Source organism: Lissotriton helveticus, chromosome 5_1, assembly GCF_964261635.1.
Source record: "Lissotriton helveticus chromosome 5_1, aLisHel1.1, whole genome shotgun sequence".
Taxonomy (NCBI): domain Eukaryota; kingdom Metazoa; phylum Chordata; class Amphibia; order Caudata; family Salamandridae; genus Lissotriton; species Lissotriton helveticus.
This window is the reverse complement of record NC_136065.1, coordinates 1827313525-1827334168: the sequence shown is the minus strand read 5'-3', so window position 1 is coordinate 1827334168 and position 20644 is coordinate 1827313525. Positions and strand designations below refer to the sequence as shown.

Genomic DNA, 20644 nt, shown 5'->3' with positions numbered 1-20644 from the left:
CGCAGATACAACGCCACAGTGCACTCTGGCACAGTTCACTACCACAGCAGCAAAGTCTGCTTGGGAGGTCGGCAGATGCCACAGAACAGTCCACTTGGGTACAGCTCGTAGAGTGTGTAGTTTCTAACTAGACTAACTAGAGATGCTGGTCAGTAAAGAGTGCACTCATGTGTCATTAATAATGCTGCTTGCACTCCCTCAGTCTTTCTGTGGGGATGTACACAAGTTTCTGGGGTCAAGCTGCTTCTGGTTCTCCCTAGGCAATGTGCACTTTCTGCAGGTTTGGCAACCTCCTTCCTTCTCCTAGCGCAGAGTTGGCTTCCAGGCACTTCAGGACAGAGCAGCTGCTTCTTTGAAGGAATGACTACGGGTAAGGTCCCCTCACCTCTAGGACGCGGGCGGTCAGGCAGACACCAGCTCTGGTTGCACAACAGTTTTCTGAATACTGTGTGGAGCACTCCCTTCTTTGGTCAAATAGAACTTAGAACTGGAACAAGTGGGTCAGCTGCTCATATTTTTATAAAGTTAATGCAGACAGCTAATGTGGATTCAAGGTCTTCTCTTTCAGAACCAGTTTGTGGGTGGTTCTTCTTCCGAGTGTCCTCACCAGGCTTCCATCATTTCCTGAAAATAAATCTGCCACAGAGGTAGCTTCTACTTGCCAAACGGTCGGATTTTCACGAGTAGGTCATATAAAACACAAATGTGGCGTGAAATTAGGACGCACAGATGAATTTATGGATTTTATTTGTTTATTAGCAGTCTCACCCAAGAAAAATACAGTTGACTGAACTGAAGAGTGATTAAATAGGGCAGGAGTTTTAGAGGTGAAGCATCACACAAATGACCACACAGTGGCCAAGACATTCCAATACACATCTACCGATTAGCAAGAACAGTTGACTGTATTGGACTCCTTGAAGGTTTTTACCTCACTCAGAACCTGCCTGAGGCCGACCCTGGCATGGCAGACAATCTCTCAGGCTGCAAGCAATAGCTTTTCTGTGACCCTGACACAGACTCCCCTCCCCCGCAAGAGCAGATTTCAGGTAGACAGTAGGGAAAAGCTTGCGAATGTCCAGGCTACTTTTAGCTAGCTGCCATTGTTAAAGGGGTGACAATATCCTCCTGTCAAAGCCTGCCCCACCATCTGGTTTAGGCCAGCGCCCGAGTAGGGGGGAGGGAGGAGGTCTGAGATGGACATTCCTTTTTTTATTGAACTCTATATCCAAGCAGTATGGAATATCTGATCTAGGATATGGATGCATTTCCACTCAATCTGAGTGCCACAGGAATGTTTCCCATAGGCAAAGATTGGCCTATGTAGGAATTTGTTTACCTCATTCAGCAACTGTCATTGGTCCAAGCTGTGACCACTTCGCTCAGCGACTGGTCATACATGTTTTTTCATTGTCCCTCCCAATACGCCAAGTTTCTCCTAGCAATAAAGCCATCTCTGGAAAATATAATAATTTAAGAAATGCAGAGCACCATATGCAAATATGGTCTAATTCAAGGGTTGGTCACATAAAATGCATAAATAAAAAAGCTCTCCTGCTTAAATATAACCTCCTGAAAGGGACATGGGCAAGTGGGTGAACAGGCGAAAGAACCTCCGTGCAGGTCTCAATTCTTTGTAGTGAGAGCCACTTGCAGCAGAATGAAACAGCAGCTACCATAAGGGCAAGGGCAGCCTCGCAAAAGGATCCAGAACTGAAAGCCGCCACCTACAAAAGAACTGAACCTCAAAAAGTTTTACATGATTTATTGTCAATTCCACTATTAATTTGTCATCGTTCACGTTTCTGGTGGACCAGCTTGTGCCTTTTCAACAACAGACAAAAACCAGATCCAGTAGGGGCAGTTTGCACCTTTCACTTCTACTGTCCTCTGAAGTCTAGAAAAGCCTTCAAAAACGGTCCCACTCTGAAAATTAGGAGTACATCCATCGCGTTGGCTTTCCAGGGCTCAACTTTTATTATAGCTTGACGAATGAGCAGTATGTAGTCAGGTGGCATATGGGCTAAACTGAATGGTTGCTTCATGTGGCAAAGGGGCAAGTGAAGCTGCCTACCAAGAGCTGCCCTATCCAGGCTAGAAATGCTAACTGTTTCACCTTCACATCTCAATGAAGCCAGTAAGCAGAACTAGGGCGGAAAACAACTCAGACAGTCGGTGACTTGCACACTACTGCTTCGGACTTTTGGAACAGAAACGCTCAATTTTTGGAGAGTTGCATGCTACCTGAAAAGAAATCACAAAGGTTTAACATAAGACATTGTTTCCAATAAGGAAACACAGACTCATTCACAACAGTTTTTCTGTGGTTCTTCCTCTTAAGATAAAAAATAAATATTTAGATTAAGTCAGCACAATGTCCTCCTCACAAAGCAGTCTTCTTAAGTGAAGGGTACTAAACGTCGAGGGTGCTGTCCGCTCTTATTGCTCTGCAGTCTCAAATAAGGAGGGTGAAAGAGCAATCTTGGACCCAGAAGGTGTATCCTTGGGCATGGGGTGTAAACATTAGAAGGCACTAAAATGTCCATCATGATAAAGTAAGATTTACAAAGAAATAAGTAGGGTAGTGGCTCATAGACAAACCACTCCTCCGCCAAAAGAAACAAAAATGCATAATTTACTTTATAAAAACACTACTTCTCAGGCAGGCTTATCTTCTTGTGAGTGTTTCAACCGTCTGCTGCCAAGATAACGACTGCCCCAAAAATGCCTACGCTCTGCCCAATGAGCTTTAATTGGTTCCAGAACTCCACCCGGTGAGAGTCGTGCCAGTAACCTAGATTCCCATCAATAAACAGGATATTGAGAGGCAGGATGATGGCGAGGAGCTGTGCTGCTGTAGTGACATAGTAGCCAGACAGGAAGGACAGGGCCAGTAGACCATACAGAACGAAGAGTAGCTGCAGGGTGAACTCTCCCCCAATGATGTGGTTCAGGTATGCCAGGCGGTCATCCTTGCTGTGCTGCAGAGAATAGGCCTAGGGAGAAGAAAACTAGCAAGTTAGACAACATATCTTCAGGTTGGGTGTTAAAACTACAACATGTTATTTACTAGCCAGACATAAATACAGCTCACTACCATTTATAATTATAGATAATTCAGCAAAGAGAACCCACAAATGCATAAACATTTCTAGCATGTATGTATATTAGTGCTGAAAATGAATGAAATAACAAGTATGCGCTTCAAAAACGGCAGTTAATTTAGCTTAGAGATTTTAATGCTTTTGGTGGAGTTCTTTGTGTGAACTGCAAGTTATTGGTTCAAGTCCCGCAGAATTATATTCAAATGTTCGTCCTGCCGTCATTAAAATACTTTGACTTTGCTGTCTCGTAACACTATACATTACCTCTGTTATTATCCAAATAAATGTGGTAGAGCCTCCGGAGTGAGGGACTTGGGGAAATAAAAAGAAAGAGGTAACTTGTAGGAAATCTACAGAACCAACAGGGGCCTGGGGTTATTAATTTATGTTTACACATATGGGTAGCAGAGCTGGGGTTAAGTCCCAATATCGTCCTAATTGTATGCTGAATGGCTGCACTTTTCAGGCTCTGGTCAGCTGCCACATGGGGAAACCTACCAAATCTAGACATTTCTGAAAACTAGACATACAGGGGAGTCCAGGGTGGTATGCCTTGCTTGGATCTCAAAGTTTTCTTCCCCACAATGCCCTGCAAACCTCCAACTTGGCCTAGATCTGCACATTTACCTTGTATTTCGGTGAAGTAAACTTCCAGAATCAGCAGGAATCCGCAAAATTCATACCAACCTGCGTTCCCTCCACTTGTCCCGATAAAAAAGCTGCCCCACCTGTGTGACTTGGCCTAGTGCCCCCAACAGGCACAAATTGAACCAAGATCAATGAGTCGCTCCGCAAGACTCCTACAGATGTTTGATGCTTGCCTCTTGCATGCACTAGGCCCATGTGTTTTATTTGGCAAAAGTTGAGATTTGCAAGGGATTCTGGGTAAAACATACTTGAGAGCCATGCCAAGTCACCCCACCCTTGATTCCCCTAGGTGTCTAGTTTTAAAAAAATGTACAGGTTTGATAGCTTTTCCTAGGTGCCGGGAGAGCTAGGGGCCAAAATCCACAGCTACCCACTTTGCAAAAAGTGGGTCAGTTGTGAGTAGAAAAATGTGATGTATTCATACTGCGTTTTGGGCCATTTCCTGTAGTGGGCACAAGTCGTATCTGCACAAGTAAGGTAGCATTTTTATCAGAAGACGTGTAGGAGCATAGAATGGTGGGATATTTATGATTAACATTTGGATTTTGCTGCAATTGGGCCTTCCAAATGTAAGCTGTGTGAAGGAAAGAAGACATTTTGAAGAATACCCTCTAAATCATATGCTCTTACAGATATCTACAAATTCAGAGATGTACAAATAGGCACTGCTCCTAAACTCCATACATTGTGCCCATTTCAGATATACATAGAATACCTTGATGCCTATTTTTCCCTCAACATATTTCATTCATCATATGAATTGTTCTATACTTAGTACACAATGAAAAAACATTGTACAGTGCAGGTGAGTTGTTGGCTCTGGGTACCTCAGGTTCTTGGAGAACCTACCAACATTTTTTATTCCCACAACAAAAAGGGTCTAGTGAAGGTAATGGTACACTGCTTTTGTAAATCGGCCATTAAGACAAAAAGTTACAGATGATAACTTTGTCACAAATGGCTGTTTTTTTCTACTCATTTTCAATATTTATTTCAACAGTTTCTTTTGGAAAACGTTTGAGGGATCTACACATGACACCTTGCTGAATCAGAAATGGTGTCTACTTTCAGAAATATATAGCTTTCCTGGATCTACCATGTGTGTTCACACTGGTTTGCACCACGAACTGGAAATAGGTTAAATGCAAAAAAAAAAAAAAAAATAGGGAAAATGGACTACCTTTTTGAAAAATGACAAAACTGTGGTAACAATTTTTATTTTTTGATTCAGCTCGGTATGTTCCTGAAAGCTGGGAAGATGGCGGCTTGACCACATCAAACAGTTCGTCGATGCAATTTTTATGAAGAAAAGACTGTTTATCCTGTTTTTCAAAAAAATACACTCAAACTTTTGCTGTATTTTAGCTCTTTTCTCGGTCCCCTACAGGAGAATCTACAAGAACTGCTTACCTTTAGAATCCCCAGGATACTGCGAAAAATAGTACACAAATTTGGCATAGATAGCTTATGTAGAAAGAAAGTTAGAGGCCCAAGCACAAACAACCCCAAATATCCAACAAGCATTTGCAATGCAATAGGTCTCGCAATTGTTAAAGTTAGAACTGTTGACTTTGAAAATGACAATGTTTTTTACTTTTGCTGAGTATAAAGTTTATTTCAAGAATCTGGAGTATGGATGGGGGAGAATGAGAGAGGCACTGGAGATGAATAGGGAAGAGAGACACTGAATGCAGGTGAAGTAAAACCCAAAACATGTATAATGGAGACACGAAGTGGAGCAAAAGATTGGTGGGTACAATAATAATTAAAGAGACATGATAGACGAAAAGCTAAGAAGAAAGAGAAAAGAGACTGTGGAACGATATGCTAGAAGGCAGAGAAACTGCCTCTATACCAAAAAAATAGGGTGTTATGAGAGGAGAAGTAAGGGGAATAAGACCGGTGAGAGAAGCTGTACACAGAAGTGAAATTATTTGGTAAGAGGAAATAAGGAGACTGATTGAATGAATGTGATGAGAGAATGGGCAAATAGGAAAAAGTAAATATGGAGGCGACACGGTTAGCACAGTAAGTTTGACTAAAGGTGGCAATACCATTCACGAGAGCACATGGGAGATTGCCACACTTACCAGAACAACTGGATATCTTAAGGAAAGCCACCTGCAAAAGTGCCAATAAGCTGGGAAGACGCCATCTTCTAAACAAAACTTATTGCATTACAAATAAGGAAACAAAGAGCTGCGTTACTCACTGCCCACCTCCTCTCATATAAAGGAGCCAACGCTGCCTATGCTCCTCAAAGCACGAACGGAAAAATAGATTTTTCGAGCCACGCCTTTCACTGGAGTGGGGTAAGGCGGGGCTTGTAGAATGCCGAACAGAGTCTGTCCAATTTTGTAATGCATGCAGGAACACTACAGCCGCCTGCCAGCAGCACCAATAAATACACACGGTCTGCAGAGTAAGGCACAGACTAGCAAGGGGGGGGGGGGGGGGGCACCACACACCCAGCCAAAAATAACTAGTCTACTCAATTTGTAAGACGTGGACATCTCGCTGAATGTACACAACTCACTAACAGATCCTGCCAAGCACCCTACTCAGCCATGGGGAAGAACCAGAATCCGTACTGTCATATGGACTAGACTGCACTGGACGCTCCTACATGAACCCCAACAGTCTGCTGCAGATACACTAGTAGGATTGCTCACTACTGAAAGGTGCAGCTGCACGAGAGAACACCCAGGGCAGCGCAGTGAAACTCCAGTGTCGAGCAGCCATGCATGACACTTCTAACAGTCGGCAGAATAAGCCACAGAAACCAGCATTCCACCAATGGAATGCAAGGACATTAAAGATGGCAGCGAGGCTCCCATAACCAGTCCCAATGGAACAGGCGGCCACTACGGATCTAAAGAGAACCCCGCTCTCAATACCCCCTGGCAGACTGGTGCGCCATGTGCCAGCCGTCCTCACCACTCCTAGACTTTGAGAAAATTTGACTGCCACAAATGTACACAATTCACAACTCTACCTGCGTGCTCTAGGAAGCATTAAGCAAGCATGCAAAAATAATTAAAACTACTACTAAACAACCCACAGCTCCAACGCGAGTACTTCCAAGATACCTCGGCCCTTACATCACGGAGCAGGGTGCATTCTACGGAGGTTTTCATACCTTTCTGTGGGGAAGAGGGAGGGCGCTGCGAGGAATGCGGCACTTGTTAGGCCTTTTATCATGAGAAAAGTATCAAACCTTGCAGCAAGAAGTCCCTCTGCAGCTTGTCTCTGCCTACCAGGCAGGCTGGCGATGTTCCCCAGTGTCTACATAGGACACGGGATCTTGTGCAAATAATAAATAAAATGTAAAAAATCCTCTGCAAAGTCGCAGTAAGTTTTTTTTGTGCAGTTTTTCTCACGTTGTCTGTTTAGTGTGCACAGTGGGGACAGGGCAGGCATTGCCATCAACCTTGTCGGACAGGCAGTGATTAGTTTCTGTTTGCTGGGTGCGTTCGGGGCTTTGGAGTTCATGTTCATGCACGCTGAGGTAAACCTCTCCTTTGACCTCGCTGGTGCCAAATAAAAAAAAAAAAGTTACGTTGTTAAACACAGTAAAATAAACAATGGCGCGCACGTCACGCCTGTGTGGGCACAATCATAGCTCCTCCCACAGCCTATTGGTGTCTATTACGCGCTTGGTGCGCGTAATAGACAACTATAGGCCATGGAGGAGCTATGCGCGTGCTTCGGGCCAATTGCGTGCAGTCTTTTACAATAAGACGCACGCAAAGGCCAATGGGGGAGCTCAAAAGGAAACTGACATGCACGAGCGTGTGCGATTCCTAGGGCAGCTCACAATCCCTGTTTTTTACCTACAAAAGCTCACGCGACTTGCGTGAGCACTGCTACGCAGGTCGCGAGACCTAAAAAGGGATCAGTACGGAGGGGAAGGAAAAAAGGTCTAGCAGTGAAAAGGTTAAAATGCCAACACACAAAAAGGCAAAGAGACATGCAAAAACTTCCATTTAAAATGGCTAATTCGGGGCGTGGCCAAGATGGCGGGCTGACGAGACGCTCTCCCTGTGAGCTCCTGAGTCCCCGGGGCCCTTGATCCATCCTGTATCGCTGATCTCCCCCTGATCTGGCGGAGGGGAGAGCGGAGGCGGCCGTGTGACCGGTGCAAGCAGTTTCGGTGCCCCCGGTGACGAGAGGGCGGAGAACGACGCCCCGCAGCGCTAGCCCCTGGAACGGGCGGACTTTGCGGCGTACACGAGGCCGGGCAGAGGAGGAGCGGCCGGCCCGCGGTGCCCCGGTGTGGCGGTGAGTTCCCGGGCCCACTGACTTGCGGGGCCCGGCTGAGAGACCACCCCCCCCCCCCCGGTGGCGCTGGTACGCCCGGAAAAGAGGAGACGGCGGCCATAGCGGGGAGAAGCCTTCCGCGCCTGCAGGTGGGAGGAGCCGGAGAGGCGCGCTACGCGACCCCGGGGATTGACGGAGCTGTGGGGCCTAGCGGGCCGGTGGCGCCGACGGACTTACTGGACGGGCCCTGGCTCGGGAGCAGCCCGAGTTGAACCCTGGTCACACGTGCTTCCCTGCCCGGCCGGAGAGAGGCAAGCAAGACTGCTTTGGGGTTGCACGTGGGTGATCTGAACACAGGGCCTGGGCGGGAGGCTACAGCAGACTGCGGCAGTTCTGCCCGACGCCGCGTCACGGCGCTTTGGGCCTGTCCTGCCGCCCCTCGCCCCCTGGTGGGCTTCCTGGACCCGGGTACTGGCCCTGGGGCCCTTCGGATACCTGACTGTTTGGTGGATGGTGCCCGGAGTGCACCTACCCGGTGTTGACTCTCCCGAAGCAGTGGGGCAGGCCCGGACAGCTGTGGTGGACTAGAGCGGCGGCCGGAGGCCTTGCGGCAGGGAGGCGACCCACTTCGGGGAGACGGAGGAGCACCGAGAAAGTATTGCAGCTGGGGCTGGTCGTGACCCTCTTTTGTCTAGTTGGCTGGTGAGCTTTGGTTACGTCGCCCGGGCGGGGGCCGTGGCCTTGAGCCCCCCGGGTTGCACTGGAGAGGCCTGCTGCAGGAGCCCACGTGCTTTACAGACCCACTCCCATCCAGCCAGCCTTCTCTCGCTGCGGAGCGCCGCCGCCTCTGCGATGTCGGGCAACAGAGGAGGCAAGAAGGGTGATCGTACCTTGCCCGAGATGTTGAACAGGAGCGCCCCGAGGCAGGACAGATCACAACCGGCACCGAGCCCCTCGACCGGCTCTCGTGGAGCAGAGGGGGGAGAACCCCCGGTCACCAGGTCCTTTCTGGAGTCGCTGTTTAGCACACTCAGGGAGGACTTTCAGACGCTGAAACAGGAGGTGGCTGGAGAGGTCCGAGAGGTGAGGAGGGACGTCGACTCGCTCGGAGACCGGGTCGCCGCCATAGAGGATGCTAATCACTCCAGAGACGAGGAGATCACGCATCTGCAACAGGAAGTACTGCGGCTTAGAGACCAACAGATCGACCTTCAGGCCCACGCCGAGGATCTTGAGAACCGGTCCAGGCGCAACAACGTCAGGGTCAGAGGCGTCCCGTCCAATGAGGAGGGGGAGGACATAACGGCCTACCTACGGGATCTGTTTCGGGATATCCTTGGAGAAGCGATGGACTTTCCGGTGAGGATTGACAGAGCGCATAGAGTTGGACCACCGCGCCGAGCCTCGGCACCACCCCCGGATATCCTAGCCTTTCTGCCGGATTTTCCTCTGAAGGAGAGGATCCTCCGTGAAGCACGCCAGAAACAGCCGGTGAGCTTCAGAGGTCACCAAATTGCTCTGTATCACGATCTGTCCACGATCACATTGCAGAAACGCACATCCTTCAAAATCGCAACGGATTTCCTGAGAGAGCATGGCATGCAGTACTCCTGGGGACACCCCTTCCGGCTTATTTTCCGGTGGAACGGCACGCTGCACCAAATGAGATCCCTCCAGGACACGTGTGGAGTGCTGGGCATCACCGCTACGGATGATGAAGCACCGACACCTCGCCGACGCACTTCTCGAGAAGGCTGGCAGACAGTTCGACGGCGCCGATCCACGCCTCAGCCATCTAGGCCGGACTCTCCTACGATCAGGGCGGAAATGGACAGCGCCATACGGGAGGTGTCCGGCTCCACATCGCCTAGTGACGTGGCCGTGACGGCCTGAGCATCATCCGGGGGGAGATCGTCTTGGCATTACCGGCACTGCAGGTTTGAGGGTTCCGGGGGGGGGGCTGGGGGCTCTGGGGGAGCACTGATGGTGGCTGGACGTCCACTCGGACACTTTACCACAGACTTGCCCGTTAGGGGCTGGACTGGGACATTGGGGATTTCCACGAAGTTGGGGCTGATGTGGGGAGTGGGAGGGGAATTGGGTAGGGCTGCGGAGGTGGAGTGGAGATGTGAGGAGTTGGGGTGTTTGAGGATTGTTTGGGGTGTTGGGGTGGGGGGGATCCGGGGTTCGGGAAGTGCCTCATTTGTCTCATGTTGTGCTTCTTGTGCTCCCCTGCCGCCTTGCGGGGGTGGGGGGGGGTCCACTCGAGTGGGGACCCAGTCTGTATGCTGGATGCCCGCAATGGTTCCATGTTACGGTTACGGCCTTGTCCTTCCCATGCTGGACCAGTGGGTGGGCTGTTGTGCTGGCTCTGCAGGGCTTTTGTTCCATCACTTATTGCCTGCCTGGCTGGGGCCCTCTGCTGCTTCAGGCCCACTTGTCACTGCCCTTTTGATGCCCTTGCATGGCTCGCGAGTGCACTTGTTCCGACTTGCATTCCCGCCTTGTGATGTGCTACCCATGCATTCGGGCCCGCTTACCGCTGTCATTTCCTTGTCTATTCATGGCCCTGAAGATTGTTACCCTTAATGTGAAGGGGTTGAATAACCCGGTCAAACGCAGGGCGATACTGTCCCTACTCGAGAGCACCCAGGCGGATATATGCCTTTTGCAGGAAACTCACCTTCTGGCCCGTGACTGTCCCAGGTTGAGGTCCCCGAAATTCCCGGTTCAGCTTTTTTCCTCTGGGACGACTAAAACGGCGGGGGTCGCCATCTTGGTGTCTGGGAAGTTCAGAGGGGAGGTACTGCACAAAGTGGCGGAGCAAAAGGGGAGGCTCCTGGCTTATAGGGTTAAGATAGGGGGTTTCTTTTTCACGGTGGGCTCAGTATATAGCACTAATGATCGCCAGGACTTGTTTTTGCAATCTGCTTTGGCTGACATCGCGGATACCCCAGATAGGCACATACTTATTGGCGGCGACCTGAACATGGTCTTTAATTCATCTTTAGATAGGTCCGCGCAGCACCACCCCCAAACTGGGGAAATCTCGCAGCTTAGCGCCTCACACTTGGGGGACCTGGACATGCACGATCTATGGAGACACCTACACCCCACTTCAAGAGCCTATTCCTACTACTCTCATGCACATAGGACATACGCCAGACTGGACTACCTCCTGGTGACGGGACCGCTGGCTGCGCTAGCGACTGCTTCTGACATAGGGGTTCTCACGCTGTCGGACCATGCTCCGGTGTCGGGCTGCTTCCGGCTGCCGCCGGTATCTCCTTCGCGCGGGGTCTGGCGCCTCCGGGATACCCTATTACATAGGCGAGACGTACTGACTAAGGTTCGGACCGCGATTGCTGGGTTCCGGGAACATAACGAGAACGATGATACCTCCCTGGCGACGCAGTGGGCGGCCCTGAAAGCAGTGCTCCGGGGTGAGTTCATTTCTATCTCCTCGGCGGAGAATAGGGACAGACAGCGGAAGAGGGACGAGCTTACTAGTTCGGTTCGGGAGCTAGAACTGGTGCACCAGAGGACGGGGGCCCCCAGAGTCTGGAGGCAGCTCAAGGCGGCGCGGAAGCTTCTCTCTGCGTTGGACTTGGACAGGGCGGAATATGCAGCACTTCGCCTGAAGCACGCATACTATACTGGTGGTGACCGCTGCGGCCGGTTGCTGGCGAATAAACTTCGAGTGCGACACCAGCTCCAAAGGGTCAAGGAACTGTCCGTACCCGGGGGTGGGTTGGCCTCTGAGGACAGCCAGATTGCGGACGGCTTCCGTAGATACTATGCGGACCTATACGCCGGTGAGCCTCCCTCGGCCCAGGCCGAGACTGAGTACCTGGCGTCGGTCGACCTTCCTGTACTCACGCCGGAACAAGCGGATCACCTTGTGGAGTAGTGTGGCTCACTGGTTAGAGGCAGCAGGCCTGAGAGCAGAAGTCAGCCCGGGACCAGGGTTCAATTCCCGACGCGGCAGGGTCGTGGACCTTGGTCAGCGGACTCGATAATTCTCGCTTCGGTGCTTACTATAATCAGGGGTTCCACTCGGCAACTCTGGGCATTAGCTTGCCTAATCTCCACAACGGCCCCACCAATTCCGGGGATGCCTGGCTCCACCTTGGGGACTCCCAGCAAGGGACCATCCCACAGGGAAAGCCAGGACGGGTTCCCCAGAGTTATACAGCGCCGGGACGCCCCGTTGCTGGGGCAGCTGTGCGCTTTACAAGTATACTACATTTACATTTACCTGGAGAGGGATATTCGCCCGGAGGAGGTGATCGGGGCTATCTCCCGACTCAAACATGGGAAGGCCCCGGGACCCGACGGTTATACTCCACTCTTCTACAAAACGTTTTGCCCGGAGTTGGCCCCACTGCTGACGCGACTTTTTAACTCCTTTGCAGAGCCCGGGGCTATCCCCCCGGACTTACTGGGGGCGACGGTTTCGGTTATTCCTAAACCGGGGAAGGACCGTACCGAATGTGCGTCCTATCGACCGATCTCACTGCTCAATGTGGACCTCAAGCTCTACACGGGCATTCTGGCGGCGCGTTTGGCGCCTCACCTCCCGGGATTGGTGGACCCGGATCAGGCTGGGTTTGTCCCGGGCCGGCAGACGGTAGATAACACCAAGAGGGTGATCCACGTTTTGGAGAAAGCCTCTCGGGTCCCTGGGGAGCGCATGCTGCTTTCGGTGGACGCGGAGAAGGCGTTCGATCGTGTGCACTGGCCCTACCTTGAGAAGGTGCTTTGCAAACTGGGGATGGGTGAGAAGTTTCGCACCCTCATCTTCAACTGTTACAAGTCTCCCACTGCGACCGTGAGGGTCAATGGCTGCAACTCCGCCCGATTCGCAATAGAACGGGGAACCAGACAGGGGTGCCCCCTGTCCCCACTGCTCTTTGCTCTGTACATGGAGCCGTTTGCTCAGAGGATTAGACGTAACCCGGAAGTGACGGGTGTTAAGATGGGGGGCTACATTCACACCATCAGCCTGTATGCGGATGATGTGATCTTTATGCTGGACAACCCGAAAGATGCGCTCCCTGCTTGTCTTACAGAGCTGGACGCTTTTGCGGCAGTGGCGGGGTTTAAAATGAACATGAGCAAGTCTATGGCCCTTGACGTCTCGCTCGCCTCCACCACCAGGCTGGAACTACAAGACCGATTCCCCATGCAGTGGTCTAGAGACCTGATCCCGTATCTGGGTGTGCTGCTGGCACCATCCCTGCATGCCATGGTCACGGCTAACTATGCAGCCTTGGGGAAGAAGCTGAAGGAGGAGTTGCTCCGTTGGAGCAAAGGTACGCTATCACTATTGGGTCGCATCGCTGCAGTAAAAATGACTCTCCTACCGCAGGTGCTGTACCTGTTTCGGGCTTTGCCACTACAACCGCCGAAAGGGTGGATACGGCAGGCCCAGGCCGACATCGCGAGATTTGTTTGGCAGGGTCGTAAACCCAGACTCAGGAGAGCCCTTTCCACGCTGGCGCCCGAGTCTGGTGGCCTTGGCATCCCGGACTTGCACAAATACTACCAGGCGGCGCAGCTGAGATACTTGGTGGAGTGGAGTAAATGGGAATCTGACAGACACTGGCTGTTTCAAGATCAGGCGGTGGCAGGCAGGACTTTGCAAGAGATACCCTTCCTGCGCCGAAATCATCGGCCCCCTAATCTCTATGCGTCCTTAGTTACGCAGACCACGCTTCGGGTTTGGGATGCCGTGAGTGTTCGGAATGAATTCACCACCTTCCCGTCGCCGCTCACGCCTTTGGCGGGGAACCCTGACTTCCGACCCGGGACGGAACCTGGAGCGTTTTCGCAATGGCAGGCGGCCAGGTGCTGTGCATTGTTTCATATTTATGGCTCGGAGGGCGCTGTGCCGTTCGATGACTTGCGCAGAGACTACCATCTACCCGAGACGGAGCGTATGCGCTACATGCAAGTCCGCCACTGGGCGCTACAGCCGCAGGTGCGGGACCTGGCTGATCGCAAGCTCACTCCGTATGAGATGTGGCTTGCAACACGTTCCTCGGACGCCAAGCTCATCTCGGACATTTATCGGCTCCTACAACCCCCCCCCACACCACTTTTATAACCCCGGGAGGGCTCGCTGGGAGCGGGAGCTAGGGAGGGCGTTGAGTCACAAGGAATGGGACGACATCTCCTATAGAGCACGGCACTCGGCATACCACACTGGACTCACGGAGACCTTTACGAAGGTATCCACGTACTGGTACTACACGCCTCAGAGGTTGCACGACATGAACCATCACATCCAAGACACGTGCTGGCGCGAATGTGGGCAAACAGGTACACTCACGCACATTTTATGGGATTGCCCGTTGCTGGGTCCGTACTGGCGAGAGGTCTTAGATGAACTAGACCAGTGCTTTGATATTGAAATACCCCGCCTTCCTGCCTATGTTCTCCTAGGGTTACCCAATGGCCTGATGTACCCACTGCGGTCTAGAAGGGGCAGACACATAGCGATCGCTTTAGGATCGGCGATCCAGAACATACTTATTTTCTGGCGCACCACCACACTTCCTACTATCACGGGCTGGTTGCACAGGCTGTGGCATGTTTTGGGGATGGAAAAGATGTCCCTCACGGTGGCGGGGGAGGTGGACAAATTTGATGACCTGTGGCAGCCTTTTAGAGTCCTGTTACAATTGGAGTTCAAAGAGATCACTTGTCCACGATATCTCAGGCTGATGCGGTTGACCGCCCCGATTCCATGATTGGTGTGAGGGAGAGGATAGGATGTGAGCAGAGCTCCTTTGAGAATGTGGAGGACTATTGGACATTTGCACAGGCACGGGGGAGGGTGGGGGGAGTTCGAGCAGGGAGGGAAGGGAGTTGGGGGGGTGTTTTTCTTTTATGGGTTTGGAATGGGTAGGTCATGCCGCTCATGCTCCTGTTGGGGCTCTGTAGACGTTTAGCTGATCGTTTTCTACTGTTGATGGCGTCTCTGCTGAGAGTCTTTGCTGTGCATTATCGTGATTGCCGTATTCCTTATATGTATTGTTTTTCCTTGTTGTGGAAACGATAATAAAATACTTTAAACCTAAAATGGCTAATTCGAGGTTTTGAAAGGAGGCAGGATTCCTTCTCAGAGAGGGAGTTGAGACTGGGATGCATGGCAACAGTGCGCCATCCACGTATACCCTGTCCCATACAGCAGAGTACAATGTTTATGGTCTCAGAGATGATAGACAACCAAAAAGAGCAAATCCGGGCGTGTTCCACATCATGCAAAACCAATTATAGAGACATAGAGACTCTACTTGTAGCCACCTCTGCATCCAGGAGGCAGAACCCACCACCAAAAGCAAAGTCAAATTCAAAAGGTCTTGTGTACACAAGCTATTGGCTTTGTAAAAGCATGGCTGATACTACATTTTTTTTATTTTTTAAATGCTGGCCAAGTCATAGTATTTTTTTTTTCATGGCTGGGAAAAAACAACATGGAGGAAGTATGGAGACAACATGGATGAAGGGTAACATGGATGAAGGGTATGATGGAAAAAAGCACTATCAGGCGACCAGTGCGGACAGTCCCACATTGCTTTTTAGGTCTCGCCTTGGAGCGCTGTCTCAAAGAGACATGCAGTATCCAGAATATGGGTTTTAAAAAACACCCACTTTTTCATTGGTTCCTCTTACTGTCCTTCAGAAATGCTGGCTGATCATTGGTAAACACTTAATAGTCCATCCTTTTGTTCTGCCTGGACACTGCCCCTGCTACATGAAACCTTTCATTATGGCCCATAGGTTTTGCTTCAGTGCACTACTTTGTCTTTCGCTCTGCCCTCGCTGCTTCTCCCAGTTCACTTAATCTCATGTGCCTTCTCAGAACACCACCTCCTGCACTCTTGTAGCATGTTTGTATTCGGAGTAGCTGCTCTTCACTTCCTCTCATGGGCTGCAGCTGCCTCCTCCCTAAATTGCAAAAAACACAGTTGATGGACAGAATGTAGAACAATGTCATACATTCATCCCAGTACAAGGATCTGGGCCTAAATCCATCGCCATAAGTTGGCAGGGTATGCTCAGACGTGAGTCCCTTGCTCACTTTGCCACTGGATTCAAGCAAGCCGGGCTGAAGACGGCTCAAATGCCAGAAACCGGTCCTCGGTAGCTTGTTTCCGGTCCAGGGAAGGCATGGCTTGGCAGTTCGGGCTGGACTGTTCCCATGAGGCACAGGGTCAGACTGATTTGCATATGGCCATGTCTGAACTGGGGTGGCAAAGTGGGCTAAAGAACGGTGATGGATTAAACCCAGATCAGTTGACTGGGGGCGAGTGCTTGTATTGTCAATGCTCCGTCCATCATTTCCTTTGGCCTCCTCCCGAAAGGCTTTTATGTATGTTATATTGTATTAGTATATTTTTTTAATGTTGCGCTTGTGTGTTTGACATATGTATGGTTACTGTTTATTATAAAACAGAGTGTGTTGCTTAATTGGTTTGTGGATTATTTTAATGCCCGTTAATTGCAACATCCTTAAGAAAGCAATGCAGCAAATGCACAACACTTATTGTTAAAACAAGACACTGGCATATTATGTTTGCTGCTCGTGTTGCAAGCTTGCCAACTGCATTTAAATCATGCATAGGCACCAACATTTAGACCGGATTTTGAAACAGCCCGGTACTCCATCTGGCCGCCGTCCTCTTTACATGATCACAAAGACATCAATAAATGGTGCTGTGTATCTTTTAGAAACACATGTGTCCCTTTTACTTGAATATCCTTTTTCGGCTATCCGCTTCCACTGGATTGGAAGGCCTACAGTTTTCTTACCCTGCTGGAGCTAATTCTCTGTTTAATTACTTGCCTACTTGCTTTCAGAAGTGTGCTCCTTAACACCACTTAGTTAGTCTGCTGCTCGTTTTTTAAGCCTGCAGTCCCCTTTCAAATTGCACATAGCCATGTCTCGCTTTGGTTAATTGCTCTTTATTTATTTCCAGTCGTTTTCCAAGTTGTGCCCAGCAATGTATCAGGCCTCAAAGTTGGTATCTATTTTAATTCTTGACTGTGTGTTTTATTTACAGGCCCAGAGTTAGCCCCTCGGGACCCATTAAAGTTCCCCATCTCTTCCGAGGTGCCTACTTTTCTTATGAGGTTTTCTTGGGCCGAGAGATATTTGATTGGCTCTTAATTAACTATTATTACAATGTTTTTGATCCAACTGTGACAAATATAGATGACCTAGAGGATGTAATAATCGAAGCTCAGAATAATCATATAAAGGATTAGCAAATAATTTGGGTAGGGGATTTTAATATAGGAACTTGTGACCCTAGGGTCCAGGAATCTTGTGGTATCTGCGATGAGAAGGAACAGCCCATGAACCATTTCAAACATACTTCTTATGGGGATAAATTAAATAGAGTTGCCATTGCTAAGAATTTGAAATTCGCACAAGACCAGGATGTGGTTATCTCCCTCCAGGTTCCAACATATGTGGGTCCCTTATCTTCTTCAACTATTGACCATATTTTAATTATGAAGATCTAGCTAAATTCTTTACGGGACGTGTAGTTAAGGCTAGCTGTATGAATGACCACATCCCCATTGTTTTAACTTTAAATATACTTTTGACAGCAGAAAAGGACAAGAATAGTCAGAACAGGGTAGCATATAACAGAAATAAGGCCATCAGTATTAAATGGGAAAAGGTTGATAAGATGGCCTTTCTCGCAGACCTAATGACAAATTATTTGGCCGATATCGAGACAGTGCTCTCAGACTCTCCCTTATCGGAGAATGACGTAGTGGCCTTTACAAATTTAAATGGCCTCATGGCAGATCAACTAAATATAGTAGAAAAACCCCTGAAAACCCAAGATGGTTTAACAGGAATTAGTATTGTACTTTCCCCTGAGGCGGAAGCCGGGGACTAGGCTGCAGTAAAAACCTTTTAAACTTTTAAAACAACTTGTGATAAGTATTGTGATTGCAACAATCTTACTTTAATTGTATTGAAACCTCGGTCCCTCGCTGTAATTCGAACCCCGCTCCCCGGTCAGACGAGTAGGCTCTGACGCGGGCGCAGACAGGGTTGGACGCCATCTTAGGGGTGAACGAGGATAGCGCACCAGCTGTTGGCTGCCTCCCACCCTCCTCCGCCCTATAAAATGAATGTTGATTCCCGACGGTGCAGCGGGCGCGCCGCCGGCACGCCAAAGGCAAGCCCGTCTGCGCCTGTCCGCGTCAGACCGGGGCTAGGGGATACCCCACTTGCTCCTTCATTGAGACTGAAGAAGCATTACAGCATAGAGTCTCTCTACCAACTACGGACCCCTGTAATAATAAGTTGCCATCACCAGTTCCACCCTCTGGAGATTCCCCACCTCTGTCCTTATTGTAACACAGAGCTCATCAGCCCACCAAGCAAGAATGATTCGCGGGACTACCGCGTTTCTTTTAAATTGTAGGTCCCTGCCTAAACATAGCCTAGAAATGGCACTACTGTTGGACGAACATATGCCCGATGCAGTCTTCTTGACTGAAACTTGGCTGACTCAAGACTCTGAGCCTGACCTGGTGCAAGCCCTTACATCTGGCTACCAGATAGCCCGCACGGACCGCGCTCACGGAAAAGGCGGGGGCTTGCTATTATTTACAAGGACATATATACGTGTCCCTGCTCTATAGAGACCATCGCTGACTGTGAAAGCATGCCCTTTGTCATTGAATTCTCCCCCAATGACAGCTTTACAGGCATTCTTATTTACCGTCCTCCTGGGTCAATTAAGCAGTTCCAAACAGCTCTACCCTATGCTGTGGCCGAACTGGTTACCTCTCAGTCAAATTTCACGCAACTTGGCGACTTCAATGTTCATTTGACAATATTCTGGACAACGTCGCCATAGAGATGACGGCGAGTCTGGCTGCAGTCCAACTAGAGCAACTTGTTCCATCTCCCACACATGTCAAAGGCCACCTTTTAGATCCTGTATTTAGCAACTGCGCACACCTCAAAGTAGGCACTATCAGTCGTCTTCCCTGGACTGATCACTTTCTGATTCCCCTCAATTGGACCACACAAATTCCTACCCTCCACTCCCACCCCGTGAAGAATGAGAAACTGGCCTAAACTACGCTTGGCACACTGGACCAACATTCTTACAACCACTAGACCCCTTCTCTCCTGCGACCCTTTTTCAGATAATAATGAATATGACAACTTGATTACGAAATCATTGGACTCCATACTCCCCCCTTCGTACCACCAGTTCAAAAAGGCAGCGCAAAACAGCGCCTTGGTACTCAGAAGAGCTTAGAGGTAAAAAGCGTCTATGTAAGAGGCTGGAAAGAAAGTGGCGCCTGAGCTATGCCACCACGGATAAAGCCACATATAGGGAGGCTATTAGAACCTATAAATCCGAAATAAAATCAACACAATCAGCCTATTACAGCGAGAAAATAATGTCGGCTAGATCCAAGCCTAAAGGGATATACCAAACAGTAAAAAGTTTGACTAGGCTTACACCACCTCCGGCCGCCAATTACAACCCACTCTCCCGATGTAATGACTTGGCTGAGTTCTTCTTTCACAAAGTAAATACAATTTACTTATCCTTTCCGGATATAGATTTAGAATCTCCCACCCAAGGACCTCATCTAGCTGCAGAAGTGGAGGATTCTCACCGAAACACCTTAGATCATTTTCCCCTGTTAGACCCAGAAACTCTCGAGCCCCTGATGCACCAAATAAAGTCTGGCTCGCCATGTGACCCTGCCCGTTCGAGCACGCTGGTCTTGGCCGACAAAGTTATTCTCCCCACACTCATGGAGTTATTGAACTCTTCCATAGTGACTGGGACAGTACCACCTACCCGGAAACACGCCTTGGTACGAGCTCTCCTGAAGAAACCCACCCTTGACCCTGGCAACCTCAATAATTACCGCCCGATTTCATTGCTCCCCTGGGCAAGCAAAGTCCTCGAAAAACATTAACATCTCCTTAACTAGGTTTCTCGAGAGTAACCACCTGCTTGACGATACCCAGACGGGCTTCCGCCCCAAACATGGGACGGAAACTGCTTTGATGGCGGTAACAGAGGAAGCTAGGTGGATTTTGGATCAGGGGGGAGCAGTGGCAGTGATCCTCCTTGATCTAAGCGCCGCCTTTGACACGGTGAACCACAAAATCCTCCTGCGCCGTCTCCTTAATCTAGGAATATCAGGAGAAGCCTTGGCTTGGTTCAAATCATTTTTAAGTGATCGGACCTTTCAAGTCTTTGAAGGAGCCTTTGTCTCCGCAAGCAAGCCTCTAGGCTGTGGGGTGCCGCAGGGCTCATCCCTGAGCCCCAAGCTATTCAATGCGTATATGAGATCGCTGGCTGGGATTGTCCGTCCGCATGGTATTAAGATCATTACATATACGGACGACACTCAGCTAGTGGTCTCTCTTGCGCAAAAAAATTGCCACCAACCACAGACCAATCTGACAACCTGCTTGGAACAGGTTAAGAGCTGGATGACTAAGTCATGCCTGAAGCTCAATGGGGATAAAACCGAGCTTATGCTTCTTGGTCCATCATCCCCCTCCACCATGGAGCTGTTATGGCCCATTAGCTTGGGCACACCCCCCACACCCAGAGACA

At 49.8% G+C, this 20644-nt stretch overlaps 1 protein-coding gene across 1 annotated transcript in view; it reads right to left on the bottom strand.

The window, feature by feature from the left end:
* Window positions 1-734: 734 nt before the first annotated feature.
* The window catches only part of TMEM101 (transmembrane protein 101), a 59505-nt gene continuing 39595 nt past the window's right edge, over window positions 735-20644 (bottom strand). The window contains exon 4 of the mRNA XM_078645231.1: window positions 735-2996. Coding sequence (XP_078501357.1) covers window positions 2688-2996 — 309 coding nt within the window. The 3' untranslated portion in view covers window positions 735-2687. The remainder of the gene's footprint in view (window positions 2997-20644) is intronic.